Below are 26,450 nucleotides of genomic sequence, written 5' to 3'. Positions count from 1 at the left end.
ACCTTGTCTTTAATCCAGATTTGGGCCACTCCAGGGCCGTCATTCTTTACGGCATGTGGGCCGTGGTAAAAGGGGCAGATTTATTGATTTCCCTCTTCAGATATTTTATCTTTAGCTGATGTACCATAATCTATCTACAGTTGTAGTAATAGTCATCAACAGAATCCAGTGCTATATCCAATTAAAATATCTGTCCTTCAACAGCAGCAGCAGCTCTATAATCCTGCAGAACACAGTGTCTAAACCGGATGCGAGCAGAACAATGCAACGCGACAAGTAATAACATCAATTTGTAAGCCATTCTGGAGGTTAGCATGACCCTGGTTCCCTAAAAACCCAGTAGTATTTTTCCATTGGCTTGGGATTATTTGGAGAAAATAAGCACTGTGACTAACAAAATCTTATGAATCTTACACATTTTATTCATCGTGATAATCTTAAAAAATTAACATAACTTTTATGAATTTTGAAGTGTAAATACAATCGGCAGAATTTAAAAGCACACATTATAAACACAACGAGGCTGTGGAAGTAGCCGAGTTTACCTGTTTACCTGATGACGTTTAATGTCCTTGACAATTCAACACTGAAGCAAGATATTTTCTGTGTATGTACGACACAAGACTTCATTTTCATTAACGCCAGCTCGGCTTCTCGTCTGGTGTGTGACTGACTTAACAGTGGAGTAAACGGTGAAGTAGGTTAATAAATTAAAATAATATGAAAATAAATAGCAGTTTACAAAATCAATCACCATGGATGAACTGTTTTTGCACAGCTAAAATAACTGGAGATGCCTGACACTGTAATCCTTAAACATTCAAGTTTAAAATGGCCTTGCCTGCTCTTATGTCAAAAATAAGGTGGAAAGATAATAAAAATGTGATTATTTCCGACCATGGGTCTAGTCTTTGCATCTGTTTGTTTTAGGTTTAATTCAGGTCTCCTCTGTTTCAGAAGAATTGGCTTGCTAGCAAAAAACTTGGGTCCTAGAACTACTGAAACCACAGTCTCCAGTATTGCAGGAATATAATATATAATAACTGAACTGTTCATTTATTCAAATTTTTCAGTCATGAATTGAATGGGCTGGTCTTGGGCTTTAAACTAGCGCTGCATACAAACAGTCACTTTTCTTTTAAATGAACGTCTCTTCCAGTGTTTTTGAGAGTGCAGATCTTCTCAGCATCTTCCAGCTGTCTTTGTTCATCTCATCTGATAATGCAAATCTTGTGAAGGCCTGTGGTTTCATGCAGGACAAACTGAGCTGCCAAAGATGAGTAGCACAAGCCTTGTGTATATTTCAAAATCATACCCACAAAAAAAAAAAAAAAAAGATTTAGTCCAATGAACTTTATTTGAGTGGGAAATCTTTTCTCAATTTAATTAAGTTCATATGAAGACTAGAATAAGTGCATTTGAACAAATAATATTTTTGTTGAACAAGCCTTATCATAATTTTTTTATTATTATTTACTGAAATAAATCTTTCATTTTGTGACTGAATGTTAAAGGGATGAACACTTAAGAAGAGACTCATCATAGGTTTTAGCAGCTATTGCTCATTTCATAAAGGATCATGGTGTTATTAAAGCCACTCACAACAAAACCACAAGCTTCTCTTCTGCAAAATGAAAACCACAAAAACTACGACATCACTCTTCTTATCTCTTCTTAATCTCCACCATGACTAAGATGAAAAATAATAAGTATAAAGTTATGCTTATATTATATTTAATTTTAATTATTAGATTTCTATATTTAGAAAATAACTTTTCAACAAGAAGCAACAGCTTTGTTGTTTTAGTGTTAATAAAATATTGCCGCCAGCACTCAGAAGGTCATTTAGTAGTTCATATGCTATTGCTGGCAGTTAGTTCAATAGAAAGCTCTAAAATTGTTTAGTAATGTGATGCTAAATGATGTAAGTATAAATAAAGAAATGAATTAAAAAATCACTTTGATGCACTATTTAAAAATAACTATTTAATTTTGTTGAAATAAAACAAATTGTGTTTTCTGACAAAGAGTTATTGATTGAACTAATCCAAGAGGAACAAATGTTGGAGCTGATGTACATGACTATATCATGTAAACTCAAAGCACATTGTTCATATAGTACTTTGTTTTGGTCTTGAATGTTTTTTTGAACAGAGCACAGTTCAGGTCACTTCTTATTCCAGAGCTTTTCAAAGTGAACACAGTTTCACACCAGAGATCTTTCTGCTCTTCTTTTCTTTTGACATCAACAACTTTAAACTTCTCATATGGAGGAATCAGCACCTCTTTCTCATCAAGCTTAGAATATTTTGCCACATCAGCACCTTCACAGGTGTAGATTTCAAAACAAGACACTTTTCCAAAACGTCGTGCTACTTTATGATCAAGAGAGGAGGATGTAAATGAGCCAAAACGAACCTTTTTGTTCAGAACATCCTCATTAAATCTAACATTTGTACCACGAAAAGTTGAATAGCATTGATTTTGTGTACACATAAATGGGGATCGTATGATTCTTTGTCAAATTATTATTTGGGGACTTGGCTTTATTATTTTCCCAAGCCGTTTTAAAATTAGGTGATTTCTGAAGTTCCTTCATTAGAAGTTTTGTCTCCACCAGTTTTTTTCATTTTTTCTCTACAGCCCATATATTCGTCATCAACTGAATTTATTGCCATATCCAATGAATATTTCTGTCCAGCAGCAGCTCTGTGGTCCTGCAGCAACAGGAATCATAATGATCAATCATCAGTATTCATACTAGAACACAATCTTACCTGTCCTAGAGCAGCTAAAATGAGAAGAAGAGATTCAATGTTCAACAGCATCTTGATTCAGTCAAATCCCTCAGATGATCTACTGAAGCGCAAATGCTGGAAGACAACCAGAAACACAACAGACTTTCACAAATACTAAATCCATCATTCAAAATATAGCAGAAAGGAATATGTACACAGATCTGCACAGAACCAGCATCACCAATTTAATTCTTTATTTTTTTTCAATAATCACTTGATTATTATTACACTGATGGAAGTGTTATATTGACCTTGTAACCCTAATCTTACCTGAAAATACTGTTTTATCTCTTTGTCAGATTCTGTGTTTTCTTTGTTGTTTTTCAGGAGCTCAATGATGAGAAGAGAAGATCAGAAAAGTCAGGAGCTCACAGTCAGATGACAACAACTCTTCAGACTAACAGATGAGGAAGGTGCCTTTTTATATCAGTGATCTTCTGTTAATAGCGTGATTGTGATGCATCTAGGTGGTTTAGATCATCCAATTATCAGTTGTGAAGATCTGGTGTATGTGTTTGTCACTGGAAATACTCTTGAGTTCCTGTCTGTTGAAGATTTTTTTTTTTCAACCTGATCTCTTAAGAATGAATGTGTAATAATGGTAAATAATCATGAATTTGCCTGATATTGTTAATGAAAATGTATGGTATATCCCTAATCCAAACCCCAAATCTAATCCTGAGTTTAAAAAAAAAAAGAAAATAAGAAAAAAGGAAGCTGTACATTTATGCATTAATCAACTCATATAAGGTTTTTTATGTCCTCTTTAACCAGTCAAACTCCTCATGAACTCAATCTCAGATAACTTTTAAGATAAATTGTTTAATATCAGTAAGATGTCCCATTACAACGCTTCACAGACAAAAGTGTTCACGTAAAGACTCATCTGATAATGCAACACCCGTGAAGGCCTGTGGTATAATGCAGGACAAACTAAAATGGTTCAGTAATAGGATGCAAAAAGACACAAGCATAAATGAAGAAATGAATTAGAGACATAAAATCACTTTGAGGCCACTGCATGGGTCACTTAAAAATAACTCTTCCTCTTTTTCCAATTCCTTTTAACCCATTTAATCCCACATGGTACATATGGATTTTTATTTTGTCACTCTGCAAAATTAATAAACTCAACAAGAAATTAGAGTTCATTTCACAGTCGTGTGTTTTTAAATGACTGGTAGTGTGACTTCTTCATATATGAGTGAAACTGCCTGCGGCTCACCACCGCCCCCTGCCTAGCGTCACCCGTCAGTGTATACAGGTGTAAGTGATGTTAAAGTAGGCATCATTATACAGTGTACACCAATTTAGTTCATGTTAAAGTAAGCACCAATATATTTAATAAAAGGTAAATAATAATAATAATAATATTTATATAATATATATATATATATATATATGAAACTATATGCCTACATGTGGTCATAGAATGAGTAAATATGTTGATGGCAACAATAGTGACCGGTGGGGTAATACAGAATGAACTATCCAGTTGCAGTTGTTAGGGAAGGTTGCAGTGAATACTGTATGTTGTTGGGAAGTTACAGTGAATATTGCACTAAATTAAAAGTTCAAATGTTACAAATAAGTTACATTATTGATGTTTTAAATACTGGTTGCACTAATATAACAATATTATTATACACCGATCAGGCATAACATTATGAGCACTGACAGGTGAAGTCAATACTGATGTTCTCTTCATCACGGTACCTGTTAGTGGGTGGGACATATTAGGCAGCAAGTGAACATTTTGTCTTCAAAGTTGATGTGTTAGAAGCAGGAAAAATAGGTGTAACCCCCTCTTCTGGTTCTTTCTTTTGTTTAAACACTCCCGGAAAGGATCACACGGTGACGTAGGCTGAGCTCATTCACGTTTACTGGACTGGAATAAATGAAATGATACCGTACAGAAGTGAAATACAGCCCATCCGGACACATTCTCCTCAATAGCTTAATGGGACTGAGGATAAAATGGCCAACTCCACTGAGATTACCCTAGTCACCTGGCTGTAGGTGTCCCCATATCCCCTTCTTTTAGATGTACTTAATACATTCTTTTCAATTATTATTTTAGGATTATTGTACAAGATAAACAAATATTTTGGCACAATTCATTATGATTTTCTTTTTCCCCATTACATGGGCAAGCGTAAGGATTTGAGTGAATTTGACAAGGACCAAGTTGTGATGGCTAGACGACTGGGTCAGAGCATCTCCAAAACTGCAGCTCTTGTGGGGTGTTCCTGGTCTGTAGTGGTCAGTGTCTATCAAAAGTGGTCCAAGGAAGGAACAGTGGTGAACCGGCGACAGGGTCATGGGCAGCCAAGGCTCACTGTGGTCCGATCCAACAGACTTCCTGTAGCTCAAATTGCTCAAGAAGTTAATGCTGGTTCTGATAGAAAGGTGTCAGAATACACAGGTTGTTGCGTATGGGGCTGCATAGCTGCAGACCAGTCAGGGTGCCCATGCTGACCCCTTTCCACCACCGAAAGCGCCAACAGTGGACATGTGAGCATCAGAACTGGGCCATGGAGCAATGGAAGAAGGTGACCTGGTCTGGTGAATCACATCTTTTACATCACGTGGATGGCCGGGTGTGTGTGTGTCGCTTATCAGGGGAACACATGGCACCAGGATGCACTATGGGAAGAAGGCAAGCCGGCAGAGGCAGTGTGATGCTTTGGCCAATGTTCTGCTGAGAAACCTTGGGTCCTGCCATCCATGTGGATGTTTCTTTGCCACATACCTCCTACCTCAGCATTTCATGGAAACAGTATTCCCTGGTGGCTGTGGCCTCTTTCAGCAGGATAATGTGACCTGCCACAAAGCAAAAATGGTTCAGGAATGGTTTGAGGAGCACAACAATGAGTTTGAGGTGTTGACTTGGCCCCCAAATTCCCCAGATCTCAAACCAATTAAGCATCTGTGGGATGTGCTGAACAAACAAGTCTGATCCATGGAGGCTCCACCTCGCAACTTACAGGACTTATTTGAAGGGGATACTAATGACACATCATTTGGATATTATTCATTAGAAGTTCTGTCTTCACGAGATTCACCATTATCCCTGTACAGCCATAATAACAGTCATTAACAGAATCCAGTGCCATATCCAATGAAAATATCTGTCCTTGAACAGCAGCAGCAGTTCTGTGGTCTATTAAACATTTATTTTTTTCATGAGCTCAATGACAAGAGGAAAAGCTCGGAGTTAGTCGCTCACAGCCAGACGACAATGACTTTTCAAACCAAGAGACGAGAAAGGTGGCTTTTTTATACCTCTAAAAATGTCTGTGCTTGTCACAGACACACCAGGCTCTACCATCACCCAACCATAGTGCACGTCGTCACCTGAGTTCTAATCACGCACACCTGCATCCCATCAGCACAGTCATCAACAGTAGCACAAAAGGCTCACGCACTCACACAGTCACTCTCCGGTCTTGTTAGCCTATGGTCTTACCTAAATGCTCACCTCAAGGACTCCTTCCAAGATAGTTACCTGTCTCCAGCATTTTCCCAAGTTTCCTTTGTTGTTCCTCATCTCGTGTGAGTTCCTCTGTGTCTTCTCAGCTCCAGTCTGTCACCAGTCTGCGATATCTGCAAGAGAAAAGACAAGTAATGCCTTCACTTATCTGGACTCCGTTTAAGCTCCTGGTTGTTCAATAAACTATATTACCTGCATTCCAGTGTCTCTGTCCCCTTCTGTATTGTAACAGTGCTTGAGTACTGGAACATATGCATCAGCTCATCTGAATTGTTTAACTTCCTTTAATGCAACACTTGTGAAGGTCTGGTGTATGTGTGGTTTCACAAAGGACAAACTTGTTCCTGTCATCTCAGCACTAGCAGAGAAACTGGGTTGAAACCAGATTATCACATATATGTGCTTTTTCCCCCCTCCAGATTTCTGCAGGATTCAGTTCATTCTTATTTTGGTCAATCTTTATTCTAATTCAAGTCATCATAAGTTGCATGCTTAGAAGAAAAAACACAACACCTCCATAGGTTTTGATAGTGTGATAACCAAATGTTTGTGGTTTTCTCTGTGCAATTACAATGAGGTTTTATTGATCATGGTGTTTGTCAGAGAGAAAGTGGAAAAATAACATGTGACTCATTTTTAAGATGCAGAAAGGTTTTTCCGAAGTGTTGTAAAGAATGAATAATGACATTAAACTACAGCATTATAAATCAATGAGATGACATGAGAAATCAAGTTTGCCTTGATCTTTTGACATATAAAGAGGTCCAAAAAGCTCCAAAAATATCTCATTTTGATATTGGGGGATCTGTGACGTCACACAGGCAAATACATTTGCATTTGTCTGCCTCCAGAGCAAGACATCATCTCAAAGGCCTCATCCACAGCTGTTTAGTCGCTTAATGGCTGACATGTGAGCTGGATGAGCGCCGCGTCAAAAGCAAATAGAACCTATTATAATCACTGACACTGTCTACACGCGATACAGTATACAGATGCGCATTCAGTTTCTGACATCACAAGATGTCTGAATTCTGTCGACAACAGGACAAATGGAAGAACATAAAAGAACGTTCGCTTTGATGTGTCCAGTTTAAACAGCTTGTTTGCGCCTCTGTGAAGACTTCAGAAGGATGCTGGAAACTGGAAACAAGTGGCTGATTATTACTCACGTCAGAGTATTATTTGTTTGTCTAAGCATTTTGTTTTGTCAGCGAGGCACGGTGTAATGGAGAGTTTGTAAAGAAACCTTTTTGACAGATGAAGCAGTCAGCTGTATTGAATCTGACAGCAGCTGCATCACAAACCAAAGTAAATGATTTCAAAATGCTTTGTCTTTAAATGACGGTTTTATGTGTGTAATGTTTTCAAAACACTTACTAATTACACTTACAACAAATGAATGTTGATGGTGTTTCCTATTCAATGACATTAGCATTAACTGATGCATGTATTCATGACAGACCAGGGAGGTGCTGGCAGGGGGTCCCCAAGGTGGAGCTGACAGGACCGAAGACCATTTCAGCAAAGCAGAAGACCACCACAGTGGAGCAGATAGAGCTGGTGACCACCATGGTGGAGCTGGCGGGATTGAGGGTCACCAAGGTATAACTGAGGACCATCATGGTGGAGCAGGCAGGACTGAAGTCCAGCAAAGTGTAGCTGTGAACCACCACTGTGGAGCAGGCGGGACTGGAGTGGGCTCTGGACCAGACTCGTGGGCAGGAGCAGGCTCCGGATCAAACTCGTGGGCAGGAGCGGGGTCTGGACCAGACTTGTGGGCTGGAACAGGCTCTGGATCAAACTCGTTGGGAGGAGAGGACTCTGGACTGGACTCATGATAGGAACGGACTCTGGATCAGACTTGTGGGCTGGAGCTGGCTCTGAATTGAATTTGTGGGCAGGAGCAGGCTCTGGACTGGACTTGTGAGCTGGAACAGGCTCTGGACAGGGCTTGGGGGCAGGAGTGGACTTATCCACTTCTGGAAGAGCTGATAGCTTGTATGCGACCCAAACGTACCAAATGGCAACTGCCATTACAGGAAGTGCAGCTGTTGGTAGTGAGACCTCTAGGTCCACCAGACCCAGGACAACCAAAATCTGAAGCATTGAGACCACCAGGATGCCAGCTGCTCTCTTACTGAGAAACCAGGAGAAAGATTATTAGGTCGATCACAAGGGAATTTAGGGTCATTGGTACCAAATGTTTAAAAAAACTCTAAGAGATTGAGGTGTGAAACACAAAAGAAATAGACAAAATGTATATGTTCAGAAAATCCTTATTGAAATTCAAATGTGTTACGATGCAGCAAATATTCATTCTCGGATATTTAGCTTGGTGTGAGGCATGTGAAGTGTAATGTTGATGCATCCAGTGTAACAGGTATACAAAGTATACTACTAAATATTGTTATAATTCACACAAAATTGTTCTTTTATATGTTTTATCATACCTGATCTAAAGGTGCGCTTCTCCTTTAAGTGATGCGAGGTCACAGTATGACCTAATTTCCTGTCTTGTCTGTGATTCAATGGAAGAGGTAGGTTTCTTTTGTCATCCTGTTAATTTTATTTAATCCTTATGTTAATTATATCTTTATTTCCACCCAAACTTATGTGTAAAGTACTATTTTATCTATCCTTGGGATTATTTTCATCATTTTACATTCTTTGAGGTATATTTCTGTCTTTTATGTGAGACAAGCACATGGTAATGGAGGCGCACCATATTTGTTTTATAGAGCGTTATAAGGGCCACTCAATCTGAGGCTGCTTGTTTGTCTCTATTGATACAGGTATGTTTTTCTGTATATTATTATTTTCCTTATGTTCATGTTTTCTTCTTCCCTTTTGAACTGTGATTCAGTGGAGGAGAGTGTTATAAGGGCCACTCAATCTGAGGCTGCTCATTTGTCTCTATTGATACAGTAAAACGATCCAGTGAATCTGTCTGTTTCTGCATCCACACAACTCAGTTTAATGCAACACCTTTGAAGGCCTAGTGTGTTTGTGGTTTCACAAATGCAAGCAATTCAGTTAAAATTTGTATAAACAGACTAGAAAAAAGTACATTCAAACAAATAATCTTTTTAGTGAACTGCTAGCTTGCATTGGTGTATGTTAGCACGCTAAGAAATGAAACAATGTTAATGTATGAGATGAAAGTATAAACCATTATGCTCGTATCATGATGGTAGTTAAACAAACTCAGGATTGTGGGATAAGTTTTGAGTTGACAAAACCAAACCAATCCAGTCAGGCTTTGATGTTAGCCATGGAGTGTTAGTTACTTTGACGATGAACATCGGTAAAATCCAAACCACTTTTTTACCTAAAACCCAGAGTTGGAATAAGCTAAACTGAAACATGCCTGGCTAACCGCCTAAACTGGTATAGGTGTAGGCTTCATGGTATAGGCCCTGGGTGTGATTGCTTGGTCTGAATTAGCATGCTGCTGCAACTTAGTACAGCCTTATCAGTCATGTGATGCAACAAGACTATGTCTAACTGAAGAAATAAATTAGGGACACATAAAATCACTGTGAAGCAGCTTTATTTGGTCAATTACAAATTTTATTCCATTATTGAAATTAACAATACTTAACAAATTATGTTTTCTGACATACTACGGATTATACTAGCATCTTTTTGTTCATGGTACAACAAATTTTGAAATATTTTTTACAGACTTGGTTGGTTTCTTGAAAGCCACTGCACAGTTCAGGCCTTTTGTACTTTTTACTTTTATTAATTATTAGGCTTATTTGAATATATTCTCACAGTGAGACTTGGTAACCATAGGTAAAACCATACATGGCTACTCACTACCACTGTCAAATAATATTATATTATGATATGTATGCCACGGATCTAACCAAATTTAGCCGCACTGCCAGGAAAGGAGGAGGAGGGAGACTGAGGAGCCGCAGGCCGGATGAAAATGATTGGCGGGCCGCCAGTTGACGAGCCCTGTGGTAGATGGTTTGTGTAGATGGTAAAACCGGAGATTTTGATTGGAACCAGAAACGGTAATAAAATGTATTCCAGACATCTGAGTGGCCAACATGGCTTTACGGTTAGGGTTATATCGCCATCTGTTGGTTTAGCATGCTCTTGACTTCATAGCATGTTTTTTGCGGTTTCATACGGATACTTTTTTTTTTTAACCGACAAACATAAACATGCAGGGAACAAAGGATAACTTAACTAATTAACAAAAACCAACCAAGAAACTCAGGCATGAACAGAACAGAAAAAACATTATAAAAGAAGCAACTTTTGACTTGACAAGACAAAATGATTGAAATTTTAAAGTTTGGCCCTGTCTTGTACCAGTTTTACATCAGCACCACAGTTCAGGTAACTTATTTTCCCAGAGCTTTTTAACTTAAACACAGTGTCACACCAGGCACCTTCCTGACCTTTTGTCTTGACATCAACAACTGTAAATTTCTCATATGGAGGAATCAGTACCTCTTTCTGGTCAGGATACTTGGAGTATTTGATCACATCAGCACCTTCACAAGTTTCGATTTCAAAACAAGATTTAGGTCCAAAATCATTTGCTACTTTACGATCAAGAGAGGAGGACGTAAATGAACCAAAACGAACCTCTGTGGTCAGAACATTCTTATCAAACTCAACAGTCGTACCACGATAAGTCGAATAGCATTTGTTTTGTGTTTTCTTCAGAATCTGTACCGCTTCTGTTAACAGAAAGTGAAGTGAATACCATTTGAATTCCTGGTCTTTGTATTTTTGTTTCTCACCACGAACAGCATTGTTGAAATTACGATATACATGCGAATTGTTGTTAGTGTACACATAAATGGCGACTGAATGAATCTGTTTCAAATTATCATGTGGTTTCTTGGCTTTATTTTCACCATCGTGCCAAGTATCCCTAAATTCAGAAGAGTCATTGATTTCCTTCTTCAGATATTTTGTCTTCACCAGGTCTGTCATGTTCTCTTTACAGCCCTCATATTGGTCATCAACAGAATTCAGTGCCATATCCAATGGAAATATCTGTCCGTGAACAGAAGCAGCAGCTCTGTGATCCTGCAGCAACAGGAATCATAATGATCAATCATCAGTATTCATGTCTGTAATATTCATACTAGAACACAAGCTTACCTGTCCTAGAGCAGCTAAAATGAGAAGAAGAGCTTCAATGATCATCAGCATCTTGATTCAGTCAAATCCCTCAGATGATCTAGTGAAGCGCAGATGCTGGAAAAATTGACAAACACAACAGCATCTCACAAATACTAAATCTATCACTGCAATAGTAATACACAGTTATCTGTTCACCAACATCTTACAAAACACAGTTTTAAATTTTTGTGTATTTTCTGTTGGATTGAGAAAAAAAAAAAGTAAAATATGCAATTAAACCTGTGTTATATATCAGTATTGATATTTTACTTTACTCCCAATTTTACCTTGTCTATTTATCTTTATTTTTTCCGGAGCTCAATGATGAGAGGAGAAGATCAGAAAGTCACTTGCTCACAGATAGACGACAATGACGTTTGAAACTATGAGATGAGGAAGGTGTCTTTTTATATCACTGATAATGTGCGTGCTGTAGGATATAACAGCTGAAGTGAGATTATTTTGTGTAAAATGTAAACTGTTGAGCTCATCATTATACAGCACTTGTGAAGGTCTATGTGTGGTTTCACACTGGACAAACAGTTCCTGCTGAGACATGCAAATAAAGCTTGAGCAGTTCTGACTCTGTAAAAGTTACAGATGCAGTAACCTTAATTAAAAGAAACATAAATTAAATTATTGTGATTCAAATGTTGTATAAGAAGTGCTCTAAACAAAGAGGTTCATTTGCATCATAATTTCTTGATTTAGACTAGCCAAGAGTTTAGAATTGTCTTTGGTTTTTGTTATCTAACACTTGTGAAGGTGCTGATGTGGCAAATATTCTAAGCTTTCTCATGAGAAAGAGATGCTGATTCCTCCATATGAGCCATTCATGGTCACTGATGTCAAGGCAAGAGGAGATCAGATAGGTCTCTGGTGTGACACTGTGTTCAGAAAAAGTGACCTGAACTGTGAGAATATTGGTCATGAGCATGGTCGTGTCACTGCCAGCGCCAAACACATTTGACACCATGATGAGCAAATTCTAATCATGGAAAAGTGAATCTTTTTCTCTAGATTCCTGGAAGAGACACAAACACATCTATAATGGGTTCAGTTCACATCACAAAACTAAATGAGATGTACATCAGCAAATTAACAGTATCACAGCTCTTTTTGTTTTAAATAGTAACTATATTTGCAAGTATAGCAATGCTATAGCACACCAATGATCTCAATGAGTCAATTTTGGTGAGGATTGGACAAATTTTGGAAACAACAACAACAACAGGATGTGAATTAGAGGTCAGCTTTCAAAATTGTAGAAAGCTGACCTTTATGAAAATGTATATAGAAGGATAAATATTGAATATTGGGTATTATGCATTTCAGCAGACATTTTGACCAGGTGTTGCTGCAACCAAACTGTACAAGGGCAGTTGAGGATGTATTGTAATTATGCCTTTTTCATTTTCATTCTTATTTAATGTATATAACTAGAAGAAGAAGAAAAAGAAGAAGTGGGTCCTAAACTGTTCTAAACCCTTGGATGTTCCAAAAAGTTATATAAAATTCCTAGAAAACAGCTCATAGTATTAAGTTTGACCAAATTCAACTTGCAAACACTCCATTTCACTGACATTCGTTAAAAAAAGAGACATTTTTTATGAGAGTCCTTTGTTTTGTCATGTCAGTTAAAGGATTAGTCCACTTTTAAATAAATTTTTCCTGATAATTTACTCACCCCCATGTCATCCAAGATGTCCATGTCTTTCTTTCTTCAGTCGAAAAGAAATAAAAGTTTTTGTTCAAAACATTCCAGGATTTTTCTCCTTATAGTAGACTTCAATGGGCACCAAACAGTTGAAGGTCAAAATTAGTTTCACTGCAGCTTCAAATTGTTCAACACGATCCCAGATGAGAAAAATAAGGGTCTTATCTAGTGAAACCATCGCTCATTTTCTGAAGAAAAAAAAAAAAATTCCAGCAGTGTAGACACTGCTAAGCGTGTTACTGCCCTCCACAGGTCAAAGTTTGAACTAATTGTTATACTATTGAATAGGGCTGACCCTATTCGTATCATATGCACGCGAAAAACTGCGTACCATAAGCACGCCAAAACTCATTTTGGCGTATATATTCTACGAGATTACACACTTGTACTATTGATACGCATTTTCGTGTGATCGGGCTCGGACATCACAGTGTATGAACATATTTTTTTTTACAATATGTCAACAACATATGGATATATATTCTAGACAAGACTACATTTAACTGTGATCTTTTTAAATAGTTAATGCTGCAAATATTCAAAATGTAACCATACCCAAGTAAAAAATATATATTCAAATAATCTTTTGCTAATGTTCTCATTTAAAGGGGACCTTTAATAAGATGTAAAATTAGTCTCAGATGTTCCCAGAGTGTGTATGTGAAGTTTTAGCTCAAAATAGCCCACAAAAAATTTTTATAGAATGTTAAAATTGCTACTTTTAGTGGTTGAGCAAAAACGAGCCGTTTCAGTGCAGTCCCTTTAAATGCAAATGAGCTGCTGTGCTCGGCCTAAGAGGGCGGAGCTTCAAGAGCTCATTCTCCGGTGACAGGATTCAGTCAGGACGCACTATAATGTCAGAAACTGTGAATATAGTTTAGTTCAGTTATAACTTATATTGTCTTCTTGTTTTTAATCTACTGTATAAAGTTCCCTCACCTTCATTACTGTCGTATCCAGTATCACTGGAGGCTGTAAACTGGATTACAAACAGTTTTTACTTGTATATCCTTGAGTAACACATTTTTAGCACAGTCTCTGTTTTATATTGTCCCATTGTATTGACATTCATTCACAAAGCAGTCCGGTGTGTAATGATTTGCGCAGACATAAACAAATTTCGGCAGAACTGAGGGAGCATTTTCCTGGAAAACCAAGTTAATCCACCTCGTTTTCAGCAGCTCAGATTTAGGTAGTAAATGAAGAGAGTTATGTGGATTAATCCATCCAGCTACAGAACACCTAAAATGCTTGGGAGACGTTCTCGTCAGTGCAGTAATGGCGGACTCGTTGTAATCAACGCGCTCAGAGCGATTCTATGTTCAAACTTAAGTGTCAGTCAATACTGTGGGCGGGGCCTGTGGCTTTTGTGACGTCACACTGCCAGAGAGCTGGAAACGGCTTGTTCTGAGACTCTGCTTATGATTTATGGGGATTAAAAAAAAGGAGTGGGTGGATTTTTATCACTACAGGGTGGTTGTGTACACACACTGCCAACACACATTTATGTCCAAACACCAGGCAAAAGTGAATTTTGCATAATAGGTCCCCTTTAAGGGTTAGTTCACCCAAAATGAAAATTGTCATTATTTACCCTCATGTCGTTCCAAGCCCGTAAGACTTTCGTTCATCTTTGGAACACAAATGAAGAGCTCTTTTTTAATGAAATCTGAGAGATTTCTGTCCCTCCATAGACTGCATTTGCAACTTGATCTTTGGCACTTCAAAAAGTTCATTAATAGATCGGAAAACTAATCCATATGAATCAAGCAGTTTAGCCCAAATTTTTGAAAGAGACTATCCCTTCAAGTTATGGAAACATTATTTCACAATGTCTTTTTTTCTTGGTTATACAAATGTTAACAGAATTTGTTGCAAACATTATAACATTATTTTCAGGGCTGGGGAGTAACGAAATACAAGTAACGACGATACGTATTTAAAATACAAAATTTGAGTATCTGTATTTCGTTACAGTTACATTTTAAATAGATGGTAATCAAATTACAGTTACATTCAAAAAGTATTTTAGATTACCAAAGTGATTACTTTGAATTGTAATGTCATGTATTTCATTTAATAGGCTATTAACTTAAGCTGTTTGAGGATTTTTAACCAACGAGCCAATGTTTATGATTCTCCGACTCTGTTTAAAAAAAAAAAAAAAAAAAAGCATTAAAAAAAAAATCCTCATATAATTAACATCCACTTAATCATGTGTTAAATAATGTTTTATAACGCCAATTTCTTGGTGTAGTTTACAGACAAACTTTAAATCTTAATTTATTCCAAATGTTTAAATGGCGCATACTCTAGTTCATGATCAAAAATAGAGATGCAGTAGTCCACTGGTCATAAATCCAAAGGTTTTTTAGTTTTATTTTGATCTTTATTCCGGGCTTGCAAACAAACTGCTTTGTAATAATTTCCCTAAATTTCAGGAAATACTAACCCTTGTCAACAGGAAGTTAACACAGGCACACCCTGAAAACGGACACAAAGAGGAGAACAGACGCCCAGCAGAGGAAATATTGCACCATGCACAAGCTCACTGTTCGCCAAATATAGGAAGAATAATATAAATATTAAATTGGGGTTGATATGAATGTATCTCTGAAGGAAACTGTGTTCAGACAAGTTTTGATGGCTTTTCCTCTTATCTCCAGCGCAGCGCTGTGTATATAGTGGTAACCATGGAAACGCTATATCACTGCTGTTCCATAAGCGCCACCTACTGTCAGGGAGTGGATTTGCATTTCATTCAGTCCGTCTGCTTATTTTGTTTTGTGCAGGTGTCTTATGTAGCATCATTTCAAAAAGCTAAAGTCAGACCATGCTGTTTTTGCTGTTTTTAATTTAAATTATTGTATAATTTCAAGATAAACAACTGATCATGCTCATGTTCATAACATCTTTGTTGGGATTGTGATAAAAATGCAGTGTTTGCCTCTAATATCAAAGTGAATAATAATTAAAAATAAATAAAGGATTATTTAAAAAAAATAAAAAAAATAGTTTTTTTTTTTTCCGTTTGTTGTTTATATGGTTAACATTAATGCAGCTATCAGTGCACTGGGGTTAAATATTAGTATGAACATATTTATACTAGGGATAGTTAACACAAAATGATCATATTTTTTTCCAAACCTGTAAAATGTGGTGATGTGTAAAAAGTGTGATGCAAAAAACTGTTGAGAAACCGAGTCAGCTTTGAATATAGGCCTTTTCTCGAGATTATTGGGTAGATCATTTCATTTCATTTTCTTTATAAACTTTGTTAATAAAACAATTTAAACCACTGTGTCATCTCGACTCTATACACAAAACAACCTATATTACTAACAATATTTTATTGTTGTTATTTCATATTTTGTTATCCCTCTGATGCACATCTTTTTCAAATATAAAAATATAACTTAGGAATGATATATCAATAGTACACTGTTAAAAATAAATGTAAATTTACAGGTATTGGTCTGTATTTTTTTTTACAGATTTTTTCTGTTTTCCCATTATACATTGAAATACCTGTTGTTTTACAGATATTTGCTGTAATTTAATTTTCAGCTATTAAATTTACAGGGAATTGCATGTATTTTAGCATTACATTAAATTTCTGTTTTTTTAAAAGAAATGTTCTGTATTTTTTACAGAAAAATGTGTAATTTTACATAAAATGTTGATTAATATTTTACAGATTTTTTTTTGTAAAACTAGAAAAAAGGGAATGAATGTATAACTACAGAAATATGCAGTCATTCAACATGTTTTTTTCTTCTTTCATTTAAGAGTAGCTAATGTGTTGGTTAAAGTTAGTTTTTTAAGGTTCATTTATAGTATTGGTACATACAGTAGGTGTGTAGGCCTTCTATATATTATGCATTGTATTTACTAAAATTTTAACCTCATCTTGCCAACATGCTTATTTTGAAACTGCTGATTGGGCTTGACTTATTCTCCCCTAAATTTTCTGAACACATCTATTATTGATATGTACATTTTATGTTTTTCCAAATCGAGTTGCAAATGCGCAGCTTTGTGTGTGTGTGTGTGTGTGTGTACGTGCGCGGGGGGACGTCTGCGAGCACGCGCGACGCAGATTCAAATTTGCCGCCGATAACTTTTCCGTTAGTCCCGCCTACAGCAGTTCCTGGAGTAGTGCAGTGATGGAGTGATGGAAGGGCGAGCACGTTACTTGAATTTGTTTCAGGCTACGCTTGTGTGTCGTAAGATTAAACAGTAATGTAAAGCAATCCTAAAGAGCAGTCGTGAGCAGGAGTATTTATTTGAACTCATCCGTCAATACATTCTTCGGGAACAGTGTGAGGAAAAACTATCACGTCCTTTCAGCGAGAAGACCACAGCGAACATCATACCAACCGATCACTGGCTGAGGTAAGAGTTTCATTCTAACGTTACATGTGTGTGATATTTTATGTAGTGTGGCTACACCTTTGTATTGTTTATAGTTTCGAAGCTAATATAAGTATTTCTAAACGGTGTTCACACAAATGACGTAAGGTAACTGCCGTTGAAAGCAAAACAACTGCAGGAGGCATCTGTCAATTTTCCATGTGTTTTATCCAAGAAAGATTAACGTTAGTTATTAATAAAGTCCATTCAGTGTTTATGTCTTCGTTCAGATGTGGTAGTACCGCCATTATTTAAATGTCTTTTTATAAACTCTGCAGCCTGTATACTCATACTATAGGCCTATAAAGGAAAGCAGATAAGAGTACAATATGAACAACATAATAAATATTATGAGTGCATCTGCTTGCAAACGCGAATAGTATGCATATATTAGTGTAATAATAAAGTATAATAATAAAAAAATCTTACATGACCTGAGTAAATTGGCATTACTGAATCATAAGACACATTGGATAGTTGGATATAAAAATTTCAGATCAAAGAAGGTTGAGGTTTTGCATTGTCTCAGTAAAACATATGCTGGCATGTTTGAATGAATGTAATAGCCAACTAATTTTTATTTCTTTATGATTTCAGGTAATGTGGAAGGACTGGAGATCTACAGCAGCATTACAGTACAGGTGTGGAAAGATTACTATTCTTATACAACAAATTCTTTGTTTACATCTTTTTATGCTGCTATTCTGAACAGTATTTTTTGTTGTAATTGTAACTAGAATCATTCAGAAACATGGCTTTTCCTATCACTGCTATCCTCACACACATCTCTACTTTTCATTCCAGCCAGATGATCAACCAGTAGCTGCTCGCATCTCAGCCTGCTTGATGGAAATGTCCGACTTTCACCTGGATGACCTCTACCTTCAACTCCACCTTGCCAAGACAGAAGTGCTTGTGGTTTCAGCCACCCATCCTTTGTGTTATAATTGATCAGTTAAACTTCACAGACTACAGTGCTGGAACTGCCCGATCTTGCATATTTGCCCAGTACAACATTGGGAAGATCAAGCCATTCTGTATGCTACACAACAGAACAACAACTGGCTCTCCAAGCCTGTACCTAGACTCTCTGCTTCAGACTTATTATACGCCCTCCAGAAGCTTGCTTTCTGGAAGTGAACAGCATCTTGTGGTGCCATCCCAAAGGGGCACAAACTCACTTTAACTGACCTTTACCTGGACTGTTCCATGCTGGTGGAATAACCTGACTAACTCAAACCATTTTCAAGAGACTGATAAGAGAGAATGCATCTTTTTTTGAACAATTGACTGGTTAAGACTAGTGTTGCACGATATACCGGTACTAGAAAGGTATCGCGATACCCTGCTTTTAGAAACGGTACGGTTCTTCATTTTATTAGTACCGGTACTTTGAGTGCCAGCTGTATTTCCTAATGTGCGACAGCAGGGAGCACAGGGTTCCTACGCAGTTTGGAAAAGTATGGAATTTGATTTGAGTTTTTTCCAGGTCTGGAAAAGTATGGAAAAAAGAAATCAGAGTTTGGAAAAATATTTGTGTTTCCAGACTATTGCCTCTATTCAGTTTTTTTAATTTATTATACCTGCAAACTAGTCACTTTGTGGCGAAATTAGCAGTTTTGAATCAAAATACATCATTTATGTGAATCGTTTACATCCGAAGAGTTATTTTTTCGGGGTGAGTGACTGTGTGACACAAGATTCTCATAAGAATTGCAAATGGGCTACTATTTTTCCATAGACTGGAGTTAGTCACTATCTTTCTTGGCGCTCTGTATTATTGTTGCCTCTAGTAATTATGTGTCTGGTTTTTAATTTCCAACCTATTTTGGGTTAAAACAACCCAAACTCAATTTTCAACCCAACTTAGGTTGTTTTTAACCCAGCATTTTTTTAGAGTGTGTACATTAAAAAAACAAACAAACAAAAAAAATAATCATAGTTTGTCTTTTTATTATTAATGAAAATGTAATAACTTATTGTTCATTTAAAATCACTTGCCTTTTCTGTTGATGTCACTGCACGGGCTACTGGATATGATCTAATCCATTCCTAATGGATCATGTACTGTTCTAATTTTTTTTTTTTCTCATTTAATATCCTGCTTCCCTCTGAAATACTGTTGAAACATAGTCAAATTAAGGAAGTACAATGGGTTGCAAACAGCAATCCACTTAGACTCTAACATAACATAAAATTACACATATACCTCTAACAAAAGGATAATAGAAAGGAATATAGTTTCATAATAAATAAGAATTTGTTAACCTACATTTATAATGTTTGTAGTCCGTGACACAAGATTCTCATAAGAATTGCAAATGGGCTACTACTTTCCCATAGACTGGAGTTAGTCACGATCTTTCTTGGCGCTCTGTGGCGTGACAGATCGCTGTAGCGCTCGTGAACCAGCCATCTCTTTGGCTTTACTAGTTACAACACAAAATGATTGAGAATCTGAAGGTATGTTGAAAGATACAGTACAACTTACCAAAATCTGTCATGTCACATGCAATCGATTAATCAGCGTTTCAACCGCAGAAAGGCGTCAATAAAACAGTTTGTAAAAATGTCACATTTAGCCTACCTCAGAAAAGCCTTACAATGTCCAATAACTCATCATTTAGCTACAAAAATTAACTTTGAGAGGAGCATTTTGATAAATATATGCTTTATAGGCTATTACATATTCATTGTATTTGTACTTAACATGTGCTTCTATATTGAATACATAAATCTGTTTTATGACAGTCACCATTTAAATGTTTAGGCCTACATAAAAAGAGTAGAAAAATAATTGTCACTTTGATTATAACGTTATTATAAAAACTTCCTTATGTGTAAGTTAGCCTATATGTAAGTAACTTACGATCAATTTAACCTAATATTATAATGACGTACCAGCTGTGGTTCCCTGTATTGTTTACAGCATTAGTTGAGAGATTTTTTTCTTTGAGGAAATTTGCCATGTACTGTACCTGATAGGCCCAAATTAATCAATACAGAATCAAAGGTAATCAAATCAAAATCAAATTGCAAGCTTCTGAATCAAAGTCGCATTCAATTATGAAATTTGTCAATGCTCAGCCCTGGTGCCAAAATGTTTTATTTTTTATTTTTTACTTGAAGCAAATGTTGTTTTTTCCATTTATGTTCTTTTCAGAGTGCACCAGAATGCTTCCTTTACATGTTAAAATCACAAAAATCTTCTCCTGGGGGAGGATGCCCCCAGACCCCCTACAACTATCTACTTTCTACATGTCACCTTTTTCACCTCTCTTCACTTTGCAAATATGTTTATAGAGTTACAAATTTCTAATATATTACGGAAACTGCTTGTGCTACTCATACTCGTAGGCTACTCTATAAAAATACTTTGATACATATAATATATGAAACATATAATGTTTCATATATTATATGTATATATGATATATGATAATATATGATACATATAATGTCGAGAACAGAGCAGATGGATAAATCACAGAAGGATCTCTATAAAGGAAATGTATCGAATTAATAGACAAATTAAATATTCACGCCTATGTAGCGAGTGGTATGGCCGGAAAGGGAAACAACTTGTTAAATGGAATATATTAGTACTTGTAGATTTTATTCCCAACAAAAGTTACACAGGTACGTGGTTTTTAAGAAGAGAAGGGCCTAGGACATGAATACTAAATACAAAACTTTATTTCAACAATCAAACACTAATTTAAAAATCACTAAAAGACTGTAGGACCCGGACTACAAACATGAAGCAGTGACATTTCCTCTCTCAAGATCCATTAATCAGTTCATGTGAGTACAGTGGTTCAATATTAATATTATAAAGCGGCGAGAATATTTTTGGTGCGCTAAAAAAAATAGAAAAGGAGACCGAGGCTCACCAATGGCAGAAATCGTTTGGAAGGAGGTCTGGAAATTTGAGTATGGAAAAGTATGGAATTTTGAAATGGAAAATGTGTAGGAACCCTGAGCAGTGTGTGTGCAGCGCGCTGCTTCTGAGGCACATTGAGTGCGTGTTTATTCCTGTCAACTGCGCAACCGCAGATGCACAAAGCAAAATATGGCATTATTTTGCTTACATTGCCGACAGTCAGGGCAAGCCCACGGACACCACAAAGCCCGTCTGCAAAATACGTTACAAAATAACGCAAGCGAAGGGAGCATCCAACTTGCCAAACATCCCGATTTGTACAGAGAATTTAAAGAGCGACAGGTTAGTGAATGTGATACCAGCGTTATGTTTATGCTCTCAAAAATTAAATGAGTGTTATTTATATTACTCATGCAAGCAGACATCCGCAAAGAGGTGTATTATTGAGTCTAATAAGTGATATCTGGTTGCTAAAGTAAAATTAATTTTAAAAAACAAATATGTGAAGGGACTATACAATTATATTAAACCAATTTATGCTTTAATAACATTGCTCTAATTATTATTAGTAATCAATATTCTCACTGTCAAAACACTTACATGCAGGGCTTGATGACAGCCACTCCCACTAGCCACTTTGGCGAGTTGAATATAATTTAAGTTTACAGCCAAATGGTCGTCGAAGATCGTCGTAGCACAAAATTACAATCCAATCACACAATTCGTTATTTACATGCAGTTAGTGAAGGAGGGATAGGCGGAATTGCGCTGAATGACACACAACAGAAGCGCTCTCTCGCGTACGCTCTCTCTCTCTCTCTGTCTGTCGCGCGCGCGATCAGTTTTCCACGCGTCTGAATAGTCAAATACACGTGCACACAGATGTCTAAATGTCCATCATGTGGAGTATCTCGCGTGAATACAGTCGGTTATGGCTTAAGTGGACGTAAACAGGTGGGTAATAACTGGATATTTGTCAGTTACGTCCATGCATTCAGCAGCCCAATTAAATAGGCCTGTCCATCATTAATGTTAATCAAACAACAAAACCTGTTAAATATGTTAAATAAACCTAGTGTATCTGAAAAAAGATTATTTTTAATTTACTACTGTTTTTGTAATTTGCTTCTTTGTTCTTTTATATAGCATAACACAAATAACTTGTTCTCATACTAGCTCATGCTCATACATTGTCCACCTCTTGCCCACCTGTACATACCAGCTGATATAAAATGTAATCTTGATTTGGGTGGTCAGTCTGCATTTAAAAGTTTGAAAGTGTTTTAAATCTTCTAAATCAAGTAAAATGACTCAAAGTAATTTAAGCATAAGAAAGTCAGCTTTAATCATATAAAATGTAATTTACCAACATCAAAATTGTGGCCAATAAAAATGCTGAGTGGCTAGTTACTTTGGGAAACCACTAGCCACAGTTCTGTCATATGTTATTTATTTACTTTTCCTACTGTTTTAGGTTTTTGCCATAGTATCGTTTAAGTATCGGTATCGTGATACTGAAGTTGGGTATCGTATCGAAGTCAAAATTTTGGTATCGTGACAACACTAGTTAAGACTATCTTTCTGTTTAACTGAAAATAATAATAATAATAATAATAATTTCTATGCATACTGTGCTAGACTAACTGGAAATTGTCATTGTACTTATTGTTGCTTCCATTGTACTCCTTGTAGTCACATATATGTAAGAGTCATCATAAAATAACAGCAATATTACAGTACAGAAGTATACAGTAATTGTCTTTTAATGTAGATGTTCTATATACTACGCTTGTATTTCCTATAATTTAAGTAAGTTGACATACAATGTCTTATATACAATGACTAATACTGTATGTGCATGCTTTGATTAAATGTATTCTGTTCTATATTTTGTTAATTTAACAGAAATTGGTTGTAAAGGTTGCTATTATGCATTTCTAAGTAATTAATTCATAGATTGAAGTTGTGAGTGGTTCTGTAAAAATAAAGATTAATACTGTAAATTGCAAACATTTGTTTTGAATTTATGTGCTAATGACATTTTTATAAATAATTTCTTAGTTATTTTACATGGAAAATCTATATTTTAAAAGTAAATAACTAGATGGACAGAGCAGCTTGATAAAATAACTCAAAAACCTTCAATTTGCAGAGATTAACCTGAAAATTAGTTGTTTTCTATGTAATCTGACATAATTTATCAGTTTTTTCATGGTTTAATAAACGATTATCAACAGTAAAATACTGTAATTTTATGAATTTTGACTGTAAAGTCTGTTCTGTATTTTTACAGTTTTTGCATGTAATTTTGTGAAATGGTTATTTGCTGTAATTTTATGGGATTTCTCTGGAAACTCTGCTGCCAGACTTTTTACCGTTTTTTTACAGGATTTTTTTTTACAGTGTAATTATGGATGTGATGTTAAAAGAAACATATTTTCTTAATTTGTTTATCAAGTTATTAAAATTCTTTACCAACTCATAGGTTATGTCTAATAAATTGCAGATATACATTTTGTAACTGATGTTAAAAATACAATTTAGTGGAAAACCAAATCCTGGTGGGTATTTTTACTTACAGGTTTTAAACATAAAACAGAACTTCAAGTTAATATATTCTTTTGAGTATTTCAAAGTAATCCAAAGTATTTAGATTAAGTTACTAAACTTGAGTAATGTAACAAAATATGTTACTGATTACTTTTTAAAGCATGTATTTTGTAATCTGTAGTGAAGTACATTCTAAAAGTAACCTTCCCAACCCTGATTATTTTTGAATGTTCACTGAACATGCTGAAATAACGTCTTAAAAAATGGTAGATGAACATCCAACTAAATTCTTTAAGAAAAAACATTCCATGAACAATGTTTAAATAAAATGTTATTTGTGTTCTAGCATTTTGAGAACATCATTAAAGGTGCCGTAGAACGTCTTTTCAAAAGATGTAATGTGTCCGTGAAGTTTCAGCTCAAAATACCCCATAGAATTTTTTTTAATTCATTTTTTTAACTGCCTATTTTGGGGCATCATTAACTATGCGCTGATTCAGGCTGCGGCCCCTTTAAATCAGATTTTTTAAACCACATTTAACAGTACATTATGTATGTCATTTCCAAGTACTGAACTCTTGTTATTCAACTATGCCGAGGTAAATTAAATTTTTAATTCTAGGGCACCTTTAAGTCATGTTAAGCCTTTAACGGTTTTCTATGAGCTCCTGCTGCATCCTTGCAAGTGAGTTATAGCAATCTATTAATGAATAGGCTATATAAGAATATTTAAGTAAAATTGATTTTTTTTTTTAACATTTTTGAAATGTATTTGATCAAAATACATTAATAGGCAAGGCAAGGCAATTTTATTTGTATAGCACATTTCATACACAATGGTAATTCAAAGTGCTTTACATAAAGAAGAATAATAAAAATATAACACAAGGAACAGTAAAAACAGAATTGCTGTCTGGATAGAAGAGCTAGGAAGTCTTAGGGAGTTTTTTTGTTGTTGTCCGTCACAGTGGATCTAAACCTCACATGACAAGACCGCTGTCTAGCAACCTGTTAAGGCACTTCAAACCAATAAACAAAGTTTCAGTCTCCCCTTTTGCCAAGACACCTAATAGCTGTAATTTGAAATATTATAACTTTAAAATAACCGCTTCCTGTTTTAATATATTTTAAAATGTAATTTTTTAATCCTGTGATTTCTTCTTATTATCAATGTTTTGCTGCTTAATATTTTTTGAGGAAACCCTGACACATTTTTTCAGGATTTATTTGAGAAACAGAAATAAAAGTACACTTTATTTGAAATAGAAATCTTTTGTACAAATGTCCCATTTAATGTGTCCTTGCTGAGTAAAAAGTATTAATTTCTTTAAAAAAAGAAAAGAAAAAAATCTTACTGACCCAAAACTATTGAACGACAGTGTATATAAAACCGAGAGCAAATTTATAATACACTCAAAACTTTATAAACAACAAACAAACAAGCTGAAATATGTTGAGCATAGCTAGAAAAAATACATAGTTTCACTACACACATTTACATTCAAAGTTTTCCAGAATCACAGTTTTAACATTCTGTGATATTTTCATGTCCATGGGAACCAAATACATTTAAAATCAAGAAGACAGAAATGAAAAAATAAAAAAATGAAACGTGGTCACTTAATCAACAGTCAGTAAAAAAATATCCTTTCACTGAATTTTCTGCTTGCTCAGTTGTCAAATGATAAACTGCTGCTGTTATTAACCAACATAAATACACACTGTGCAGAAACAATAATGGCTTTTTCTAATGAGTAACAAAAGCTGATAATTTCTAATAAAAGCTCATTGCTTTTCAAACATTATCCAGCACTGTCTCTGAAGCACATTTAGGATTGGTAATATTACAGTAAGTTCTGGTAAATCTATTGCCTTGATGATCCTGGTCATTCACTTCTCAACCATTGAAGTTTCTACTCCGGGTATGTTTATTTAACCTCAGCATATGTCACATCACTATTATCCAGCACCTGAAAATATATCAATGAATTCAAAATGGACATTTCTAAATCTTATATGCAGCATTTCATGTCATTCTTAGATTCTCAATAATGCATGAAGATGAAGTTTTCAGTGTTTCTTGTGAATTGTGATTGATGTTTTTAGTTTGACGCTCACCTTGATCTGTTTCCAGCTTCAGTTCAGAGTACAGGCTGTCACAAGTCTCAGTGTTTTTGACTAGAAGATGAAAACAGTTCATATCTTTAGTGCTTACTGTACGTCCACCATATGAATAACATTATAATATAATAAACATGCTAAAAGAGAGCAGAGACTTTTGTGGCGGTCTACCTTTCTTTTCTTTCTTTTTCTTCTGTTTGTTTGTAGATTTCATTTCAATCTCAGCATATGTGATCTCAGTCGGTCCACTTACAGCGTCTACAGTGAACAACAGAAAGAAATAAGACACCTGATTGAACTTGATTTCCTTTGCAAAAATCA

The 26,450-nt window shown here is 35.7% G+C and overlaps 1 protein-coding gene, 1 long non-coding RNA gene and 1 pseudogene across 2 annotated transcripts; all 3 read right to left on the bottom strand.

Moving 5' to 3' along the window:
• Positions 1 to 2,097: 2,097 nt before the first annotated feature.
• Positions 2,098 to 2,828, bottom strand: LOC137004120 (ecto-ADP-ribosyltransferase 4-like; annotated as a pseudogene).
• A 7,154-nt stretch (positions 2,829 to 9,982) lies between these two features.
• Positions 9,983 to 11,809, bottom strand: LOC137009436 (erythroblast NAD(P)(+)--arginine ADP-ribosyltransferase-like). Its single transcript, XM_067371679.1, has 3 exons — positions 11,733 to 11,809; positions 11,425 to 11,520; positions 9,983 to 11,349 (listed from the first exon to the last, which is right to left on the bottom strand). Exons 2-3 carry the CDS (start codon positions 11,473 to 11,475, stop codon positions 10,597 to 10,599), a joined length of 804 nt encoding a protein of 267 aa, XP_067227780.1. The 5' UTR covers positions 11,476 to 11,520; positions 11,733 to 11,809; the 3' UTR covers positions 9,983 to 10,596.
• A 13,755-nt stretch (positions 11,810 to 25,564) lies between these two features.
• On the bottom strand, positions 25,565 to 26,389 carry LOC137009431 (uncharacterized). Its single transcript, XR_010892894.1, has 3 exons — positions 26,301 to 26,389; positions 26,127 to 26,186; positions 25,565 to 25,978 (listed from the first exon to the last, which is right to left on the bottom strand). It is a non-coding gene; the product is annotated as an uncharacterized lncRNA (long non-coding RNA).
• Between the last annotated feature and the right edge of the window lie 61 nt (positions 26,390 to 26,450).

Source organism: Chanodichthys erythropterus, chromosome 3 (genome assembly GCF_024489055.1).
Source record: "Chanodichthys erythropterus isolate Z2021 chromosome 3, ASM2448905v1, whole genome shotgun sequence".
Taxonomy (NCBI): domain Eukaryota; kingdom Metazoa; phylum Chordata; class Actinopteri; order Cypriniformes; family Xenocyprididae; genus Chanodichthys; species Chanodichthys erythropterus.
The sequence above is the reverse complement of the archived record's forward strand: the minus strand, read 5'-3'. Positions and strand labels throughout refer to the sequence as shown.